The following is a 10060-nucleotide window of genomic DNA, read 5'->3' on the forward strand; positions in this document are numbered from 1 at the left end:
ATGCGATAAAGTCACTCCACCTGTTTCTACTCCAAATTAAAGGTCACTACATAGCAAATGATTTTTAAAGACAAAATTGTCTGGTTTTTAGTGATGCATATTTAGAATAATAAATTTGTATGATTTAGATATTATTTATGTAATTATTACACCCTTAATCACACATGTACAATTTCAGTTAATTATTATTACGCAGTTTAAATGAATACATATATAAAGGTAATATAAATTCGCTTTAGCATCAATAGATGAAGCTATAAAATGACTACATGTGAGCTTAAATGTTCAATTCTCTCTATACCTTTATCAGCTGTATAAAATAACTTCACAACTTTTACTTGCACTGATATACAGTAGCGAGACTTTTTCTTTTAGTTGTCCTCTTTCATAGATAGCTATTTTCTTCTTGCTGTGTAAATTTGTTTAAATTCTTAATATTTTAATACTTTTATTTAATAAGTGAATTGCGTTGCTTCTCTCGCGAGAAATTAATCTCAGTTTCACTCTTTCTCAACATGTGATTGGCTGTTCGCTACTGATGTCACACTTAAACTCCTAAACTCAGGATCAAAGCCTGAGTTGACAGAGAAAGTTGATGATCAGTATCATGGTACCAACAAAGCCTGGTTGGATTGGTTTGGTTTTGTCAACTCAAAACTAATCCTGTAACCCTGAGTTTGTTCAACTACCATCATGGTACAGGCCCCTGGTCGAATGTGTTTTTAACTAACGTTACATCTGGAAGTGCTCGAAAGGGGACAAGCTCAAAAGTTTTAGACCCTATTTACACCTGTATTTAGCGTCGTCCAATTGTGACCCGATCGACCAAAACACGTCGACAGCGCCAGCCTCATTAGAATGCAATTTTGAGATTAAATATCCGGGTAACAAAACATTATGACAAACTAGGATTAAATATAAGTATTATCATTTTTAGTATGAGTAGTTAAATGTGTCTATTTATTTATACATTTAAAATGTTTTTATTTATTTATTGTTTTATGGTTTTATTGCAATGCATTTAAAAACACGAATTAAATAAACAACTTTAAAAATGTCTATTAATTTGTGCATTTAAAAATGATTTATTTATATACATTTTTATGTTTGAATTATTAAATTGATATATTGAATCTTCATTTTATTTTTAAGTGGCACTCCTGGTCTTCCATAAGTAGTAGGCAACTGAGCATTAGTATTCAAGATCATATATCTATCTCAATGACAGGCTTGCTGCACAGAAAGGATCACCAGACCCACTGGGAACTACAGTGAATGACTGTTGATTTATCTGGTCCTGAGGGAGCCCACGAGACATGCAAAGGCACAGCACACCAGAAAGACACAGGGGCCGTGCAGAAACTCCCTCATCTGTGCTCATGTAGGACCAGATATACTTGAACCAGTGATCAGTGTATAGTAATTGCAATGACTGTAATGTAATGCGAATTTGTATGATATTCATTTGCACATCACAGTTATACTGGAGACTGCTTGCCTTTTATATATCAATTAAATTAAATAGCAAATAGAAACTCAGTTTTTTTTATCTTTACATAAACAGCCTACATTTTAGATAGTAAATTGACCCAACAGGTGGAACCAATGCATTTTGCAATAAAATGAGAACATATTTTATAAGAATGGAATAAGATTATACTTATTTTTCTCTCACGATTATCTCAAAATTCCTGATTTAAATTACCTTGATACTTGGAATAATGATATCTATCTTGTTCTTACTAATGTCTCTAAAACAGTGTGTTGTGTAACCCTGTGTAAGATATGTAAACATATACGTAACAGCGCCTCCACACATAACACGCCGAAGCCGTTATTACATCCGGGTCGGTCGCCGTATTTCTTCCGCTCTGTCTAAATTTCATAACGCTGATCCAGGGAGATCACGAAGGTAAGCAGCGGTTCTGCTCTTTCGCTTGAATCATCTGTTTACTGATTGAGGGTTAGAAATTTTGTTCCTAAAAATTGATGTTAATAAATCCTCGACCCATATACTTTCTGTAACGTAAATAAATCGGAACGTAAATGTTATGCACTGCCGTAGCCCCTTAAATGTCATGAGCGTAAATATGGAGGTCATTGCGGGACGAGTATATTTCCAATAAGTTAACTTACTGTACCATGTCTAAATGAGTTTGACTTGTGTGTTTATGCACTAATGTATCATTTTGGTGGTTGTCTTTGATCTAAATGTGTGTTTGTGGCCGCTGCTGAACTAGTTGTCTTGAGTAACTGTCCCTTTCATTAAATTTGTCTGATATTTTTAGTTCATATATGAATTATGTTATAGTGTTGAACATCTAAAGTTTGAGTTGTGAATAACTTTTATATATGCTATTATTATTTCGGGGTGTTTAGTGCTTGTTGTCAAATATTTTTGTAATTATGTAATGCAACACTAAAAACTTATGCAAGCATAGCAATGGAAATCCTTTTATTGACAATATAACTATACATATATGTGAATAATGTATAAATACATAAAGTATTTATTATTATTTAATTGAGCTTTTATTTTTATATTTTCGTTTTTTTCTTTTAATTTTGGTTTGTGCTTTTGTTATTGTGATTATTTTTTATATTTTTTATATTTATTTATTTTTTATTTATCTTTATTTTTATTTAATTTTAGTACTTCAAATCATTCACGTCATGTAAGTTTTAATAAGTTTAAGTTTTTCATCTAATATTTATATTTTATATCAGCTTTATTTCAATTATGAAAACCATTTTATAATATTATATAATATTTAGTATAAACCGAGTTCCACTACGTTATGAGGGAACCTCCCATTCTCATTGTTTTTTCATCAATCTCTTTCAGAAAAGGATGTTGTCCTGTCTCGGCTGTCCCGTTCTTAGCCGAGTGCTGACCACTGGGGCTTCACGTGCCCCGGTCGTGGTTGCAGCTGCTGGTGCATCTCGCACTTCTGTAGCCGCGACCACCACTACCTCTCCGCCTCCCCCAAACTCCATGACACTGGTGCGGTACAACAGCACAGCTCAACAGGTGACTATTTGTATACAGCAAATCTACTGTGTGTATAACTGATGATCAATGAAAATGGGCTATAACCAGTGTGTGTCACCCAGGAAACACCAAAGAAGACCAAATTTGGACCTCTAGCTGACCAGGACAGAATATTCACTAACCTGTATGGACGACATGACTGGAGGTAAAAACTTATGAATATATATATATATAAATAAAATGGGTATTTTCTCATTTTAGTATTCATTATAGCCATTATTTTAGTTTTTGCTGTGACAGCTGTGAGTATCAAGAGGACTATTTTTTTTATAGTACGTTTCCATAGCGTGTGTTTTTATTGCAATTTAACAAATTTTAACAACAATTACAGAACTTAATAAAAAATAGTACACATTCAAGACAAATGGTTTAAAGGGGTTCCACATCCTCTCAATGTATGAGAAAACTAAGTACTGTACGTTGGGTCTTATGTCTTGTTACTTTTTTCGGTCAACTAAAAAAGGAAATAATAATAACAATTATATATATATATATATATATATATATATATATATATACACACACACGTACACACACACACACACAGTCTCTTCTGCTCAACAATGATGCATTTATTTGTTAAAAAAATACAGTAAAAGCAGTAATATTGTGAAATGGTCTAACAATTTAAAATAAGATTCCACTATAAATTCCAGTCTTCAGTGTCACATGACCCTTCAGAAATCATTCTGATATGCTGATTTGGTGTTCAATTATTGTTGCTCAATTATTAATAAGGGTGTTTTTTATTATCAATTAAAAAAAATCTGTTTTGCCATCACAGGAATATATATAATAATATATGAAATTAATGTAACAATAATAGTTATTGCTGTATTTTTGATTAAAAAATAGCAGCCTTAGAGACTTTTGTTTTTACATTTATTTTAATTTTAAAAAAAGTTCTAAAAATCGTTTGACTGGTATTGTGTGTATAATACACAGTGTGTATATACATTTAAAGTATAGTGCATAATATAAAGTATTATTATTATTATTATATTATTGTCAGTGTATGTGGTCCCCATGTTTCTCAGGCTGAAAGGTGCCCAGAAGAGAGGTGACTGGTACAAGACCAAGGAGATTCTGGATAAAGGAGTGGACTGGATCCTGAATGAGATTAAGGTCTCAGGGCTGCGAGGCCGAGGAGGTGCCGGCTTCCCAACAGGGATGAAGTGGAGCTTCATGAACAAGCCCAGTGATGGCAGGTGGGATTACGTCTCAACAACTAAGATCGAGTCAGGGGTTGCTGCGGATGGATCCACATCTAGCTTTTGTTATTTGGATCAAATCAGGTCATTCTCTTTTTCCGCTCAGGCCTAAATATCTGGTGGTGAATGCTGATGAAGGAGAGCCCGGTACCTGTAAGGACAGAGAGATCATGCGTAATGATCCCCATAAGCTGATAGAGGGCTGTCTGGTTGCTGGCCGAGCCATGGGAGCACGTGCTGCATACATCTACATCCGTGGAGAGTTCTACAATGAGTCGTCCAACCTGCAGGTGAAAAACAAATATCTGTGTATCCTCGTGTATATATCTGTGTAATATCGCTCATTTTTTAAAGAGACAAAGGGGGGAAAAAACTCTTTATTGCTAAGCTCAGTTCCAAAAAATGAGCTCCCTAAGCAGGCAGCATTTTAAGGCATCATAGTCACACTTCTGTTTCAAATGGCCAAAACCTAAGACAAACATTGCATGTTATTGATAAAAATGGTGAAATAAATCCAAGATGTAGTACTGAAATTAGTAAATAAATACTAATATTATGATTTTATATTGCACTACACTACTAAAGTTTGGGGTCAATAAAATATTTTAAGAAATCAATTTAAAGAAACACAGCAAGGATGTATTAAACTGGTCAAAAGTGACAGTAAAGACATTTATAATGTTACAAAAGATTTATATTTCAAATAAATGCTGTTTTTAAAATAAAAAAAACTTTCTATAATTCATCAAAGAATCCTGAAAAAAAAATCAATATTATTAATAAGAAATATTTCTTGAACAGCAAATCAGCATATTCTAATGGTTTCTGAAGGATCAAGTGACACTGAAGAAAATTCAGCTTTTCATCACAGGAATAAATTACTTGTTGTAATAATATTTCTCAGTATTTCTGTTTTTACTTTATTTAGATCATATAAATGCAACCTAAGAGGTTTCGTTTAAATATTACGCAAAAATATCGGAAAAAATATAAAACAAATCTTACCCTCCCCAAACTTTTGAAAGGTAGTGTATATTAATAATATTACACTATATATTTTGATTTAATAAATTAGTTGATAAATATAACATTAATATTAAATCTACTTTAAGTTCAGTTAAGAATAGAATTGATAAACAAAAAGATGTATTTAAAAATGTAGATTACTACTTAATATCTTTATGTGCTGTTTTTTTTTGCTTATTATTGTTGTTAGCGTTGTCAGACGTTATCAAAATGAAATGTCAGTCAAATTTCCCGTGCAAAGTGGTTCATTTCAGTAAATGTGATAAAATGCACTACACGGTAGTTGAGGGAAGTGATGTATTAACCTCGTGTATTTGTGTGTGGTTTCAGGTGGCCATTAATGAGGCTTATGCAGCAGGGCTGATTGGCAGGAACTCGTGCGGCTCAGGTTTTGACTTTGACGTGTTTGTGATGCGCGGTGCGGGAGCGTACATCTGCGGAGAGGAGACGGCTCTGATTGAGTCCATCGAGGGAAAGCAGGGAAAACCTCGTCTGAAACCCCCTTTCCCTGCTGATGTGGGTAAGTCGAATATTGCTATCATTTATTTTTTTATCTACATGACCTCAGAGAAATGTCATGCTATATGAGCAGTTATAAATGTAACATGTTCTTGTTGCAGGCGTGTTTGGCTGTCCAACAACCGTTGCCAACGTTGAGACCGTAGCTGTGGCACCGACCATCTGCCGTCGTGGCGGCACGTGGTTTCTGAGTTTCGGCCGAGAGAGAAACTCTGGCACAAAGCTCTTCAACATTTCGGGCCATGTCAACAATCCATGCACGGTGGAAGAAGAGATGTCCATTCCCCTGAAAGAGCTCATTGAAAGGCATGCAGGTATACCTCATACTATCTGTACATAGACATTTTTGTTCATTGTCGAATCATATCCGCTCCTGAGGATTATTGATCCATAATTCATACGATCCCTGCAGGTGGCGTCCGGGGTGGTTGGGATAATCTCCTGTGCGTTATTCCTGGTGGTTCTTCCACGCCACTAATCCCACGTAATGTGTGCGACACCGTTCTCATGGATTTTGATGCGCTCGTTCAGGCTCAGACCGGTCTCGGCACAGCAGCCCTTATTGTCATGGATAAATCAGTGAGTCCATTTGTTAAAAAACACACATGGTTTTGTTTCTGTGGACACGGACCAATTTGAATCTTTATTTTCTCCTCTTTTCTTCCCTGCAAATTCCTATTAGCATTTTTTTACGATGGGAGTATTTCTAAATTAGTGAAACACAATAGGCTTGATACCTTATTCTTTTAATGATCTGTCATTGTACTGTCTATACAGTAGCTTAAGCATTCAGCAGCAGTCTAAGAAAATTTAAATCATACAGCACAAAAGCTCTAGACATTACCATCAAACTATCAGCATTGGCAGATGTCATTTCCGTATTGGCAGTGGAATTTAGTATTGGTGCATGTCTACTTTTTATAATTAAAGTTTTGCCCCTCCACAGACTGATGTTATACGAGCTATTGCCCGCTTGATTGAATTCTACAAGCATGAGAGCTGTGGGCAGTGCACCCCTTGCAGAGAGGGTATGATCTAATTATTATTATTTTTTTACCTGTACAATACGTTTTATTACAGTGAATATTTACAAGTCTTTCTTTTCTGTGCCTCTCAGGAGTGGACTGGATGAATAAGATGATGTGGCGCTTTGTGAAAGGCGATGCAAAGACAGCAGAGATTGACATGATCTGGGAGATCAGCAAGCAGATTGAGGGCCACACCATCTGTGCTTTGGGAGATGGAGCCGCATGGCCAGTTCAGGTAAAGGCAGAGTATTTTATTTTTGTTTTGTTTTTTTATTTGATGTAAATATATAAATAATTTTAAAATATATCTCCATGATTAATCTGTTTATTTATATTTTGTTGTTTTTAGGGATTGATCCGTCACTTCCGCCCTATAATGGAGAACAGAATCGCAGACTTCAAACAGAAACAGCAGGCGCGCGCTTGAAGGCCCCATATCTGTGTCCGTTTTCACTCATCCCATCACTTATTTAAGCAAAACCTAAATTTTCTATCGCTCACTGATGTGTGAACTGCTGGCATCCATTTTACATATATCAGTGGGATTGAATGAAAATCTTTAAATAGTTTTAGCAGAGCTTATCCCATTATGGTGATGGACTCAACAGCATACTCGTGATTTTGGATGACTTATGACACATTATAGAGTGGAAACTGTTTGAGCAGAAAACATCACTCAATACTGAGTAAATGGTTATGGTTGATGAAATTATGTTAAATCCTATTATGTGGTTAAGGCTGTTTTCTTGATAAGAAAATCTTGCACTGTATAAACACTTATTCGTGGAAATAAAGAGCCTAAAACTTAAAACTGTTTTTGGAGTGTATTTTGGATTGGTCATGAACAGAGATTAAGTCTTAGTGCTTCTTGGTATTCAGAAAAAATAAATGGGGAAAGGAAACATAAAGATCAGTTTTCTCACTGTTTAATCCCATTGTAATAATAATGTAATCATTCTTTATATAGTCTTGCTCCATATATAGTGTTCCCACCCTTTTTTTACTAATACATTTGTATGACTTTTCAAGTTCAGAAATACTACAGATTGTTTTTAATTAGAATTTTAAAAACAATTTTAGTAAGATTGCAATGGAGGATTTTCATTGAAATTCATGAAATTAATAGACTTTAAAAAGGCTCCAAAAGATGTCAATTTTGAGTCTCAATACACAGCATAATCAGAAAAATGTACATTCACTATAGAACATTTAATTAATTTAAAAATAAATACGTTTTCCGTGACTCACTGGGATTTTCTGATTTTTCCTTTATTTTCTTAGTTGTAGTCAACTACCACAAATAGAATTTATGAACCAATCACAAAACTTTTATAATTATACCAACCAAGAATCAGCCAATCAATGGTTTGTTCTCGAACCAACCTCGTGTTTTAACGTTGATCTATCAGAGAAACTCTTCAGCTTTTGGACATCCTCGATTTTACATTTGTGCCTTTTTGTCGCGTTGTCAAAGGTAAAATAATCTGTTTCTCAGTACTAACTGAGTTACTGGGATTGTTTTTATGGACATGCCTGTAGTTGAAGTTTTGAAGTAGCCTCAGTTCAGTGAGTTTCCAAACGCAGTTGCTCAATCCTGCAGCTGTAAATTATGGTCGGGTTAGGGTAGGCCTATATATATATATATATATATATATATATATATATATATGTATATATATGTATATGAATGAAGTATGATACGGTTCAAATTTAAAAAATAATTTATTAGTTAAACTTTTCCCACAAACTTTGCTTTTTTGTTCTGTCCGTGCTGCTTCAGGTCTATGAAGGTATTTTTGGTGCAAATCAACTGAACGCCTGAACAACAGTGAAATTTGTAGTTGTAGAGAATAGCCACACATGTGTATCAGTAAATTTGAAGTCACAGAGAGAAATGTTTTAAGAGTTGCAAACTTGTAAGTTAGACTTTTTTCTCTTCCACAAACACAACAGTTAGACCTTCTCAAATTCTTCATTGCAGGTGGACAAATCCTATTCTACAAATCACAAATTAAGAAACTAGTACGCTCACATTTTTGCTGCAGTGAATGTGGTGCAAAACGCATTTACACACCTGCGTTAAAAATGTGAAGTCACTGAGAAATTTTGCTCATCCACAAATCAGTAAGTTACGTGAATCCATCCAATGGGAGTTGCACACTTGTAGAATATTTTCTCACAAATATCTTGTATATTTAATGCAGATTTCATTTAAAAAAATCCTTATTTGTGTTCCGAAGATGAACGAAAGTCTTACGGGGTCTGGAACGACATGAGGGTCAGATATTAATGACAGAATTTTCATTTTTGGGTGAACTATCCCTTTAACTTATGTATAGAATAATTAATGTTGTCTTTTATTTCTCCTTTTGCCATCTGGGTTCCAAAAGGCTTCATAGTGACACATGTGCCTTCCTCCCTCCAAAGGCTTCCCCTCAAGAGCTCTACCCTATGGAGTGAGAAAAGCATTGGGATGCTCACTTCCAACTGAATTTGCCTATAGTTATTCTCATTTATTGTTTCAGGTAAAATAATTTGTCTTTCTCTGGGCTGGATTCGCACTTTGCCCCCTGCCAATCACACTTGAATGCCAAAGGCCCTGTTTAGGTGGTCTCCAGAAAAGCAGCCAGAAATGGTCTATGCTAGGATAGATAGGTTGTGGTGGTACCCGCCCTTCTCGCCTCTGCCTCTTACCTTAACCGAGGAGCCTGAGATGGGACGCTACTTTGGTCATGTATTGTTTCTCTGGATGCCACAAAAACTGTGGAACGTCGAGCATAGCTGTCCACGTTCAGATTGCGAGAAGGAGCTCAGACAGGTAGTGACATAGAAAGGTCATACTTCATGGCATCCGAGTGTCTGGTTTGTGGGAAATGCAAGCGGGAAGTGATTAGCTGGAGTTACTTACGATGTAGTGTCACAACTTGAAATTGGACAGAGTTCAGTACCCTTGCATTCTTGCATCACAGGTGGCATGCGACATGATGGTCGTTCGCCTCAGCCTCAGCCTCAGCCAAATCCAGAAGAAACTTGAGGAACATCACACTGAGATATGGCTGCAAAAGACTCTACAGTATCTGACAGATTGCAAAGGCTTTACCCATCCTGTGATGTTTCAAAGTCCACCTGCCATGCTTCCTCTTCCTAAACACTGTTAGTAGAGGCAAGTGTTTGCTCTGGATGTACTTCACCGAATGAATGAGATAAAGACCAGCATAACCTCA

At 35.5% G+C, this 10060-nt stretch overlaps 1 protein-coding gene across 1 annotated transcript; it reads left to right on the plus strand.

The window, feature by feature from the left end:
- Positions 1 to 1813: 1813 nt before the first annotated feature.
- ndufv1 (NADH:ubiquinone oxidoreductase core subunit V1) lies at positions 1814 to 7647 on the plus strand. The gene is made up of 11 exons (XM_077195263.1): positions 1814 to 1912; positions 2846 to 3031; positions 3115 to 3197; positions 4090 to 4260; positions 4370 to 4553; positions 5620 to 5809; positions 5910 to 6122; positions 6221 to 6387; positions 6755 to 6836; positions 6926 to 7071; positions 7186 to 7647. Exons 2-11 carry the CDS (start codon positions 2852 to 2854, stop codon positions 7261 to 7263), a joined length of 1494 nt encoding a protein of 497 aa, XP_077051378.1. The 5' UTR covers positions 1814 to 1912; positions 2846 to 2851; the 3' UTR covers positions 7264 to 7647.
- Positions 7648 to 10060: the final 2413 nt, after the last annotated feature.

Source organism: Siphateles boraxobius, unplaced genomic scaffold (genome assembly GCF_051911475.1).
Source record: "Siphateles boraxobius isolate OS27281-9 unplaced genomic scaffold, OSU_SipBor_1 33, whole genome shotgun sequence".
Lineage (NCBI taxonomy): Eukaryota > Metazoa > Chordata > Actinopteri > Cypriniformes > Leuciscidae > Siphateles > Siphateles boraxobius.

Excerpts from the sequence above, each read along its gene's own strand:
- ndufv1 (XM_077195263.1), top strand. The coding sequence starts at position 2,852 with ATGTTGTCCTGTCTCGGCTGTCCCGTTCTTAGCCGAGTGCTGACCACT. Across the intron at positions 4,261-4,369 it reads AACAAGCCCAGTGATGGCAG|GCCTAAATATCTGGTGGTGA; the intron begins GTGGGATTACGT and ends TTTTCCGCTCAG. Across the intron at positions 6,388-6,754 it reads TTATTGTCATGGATAAATCA|ACTGATGTTATACGAGCTAT; the intron begins GTGAGTCCATTT and ends GCCCCTCCACAG.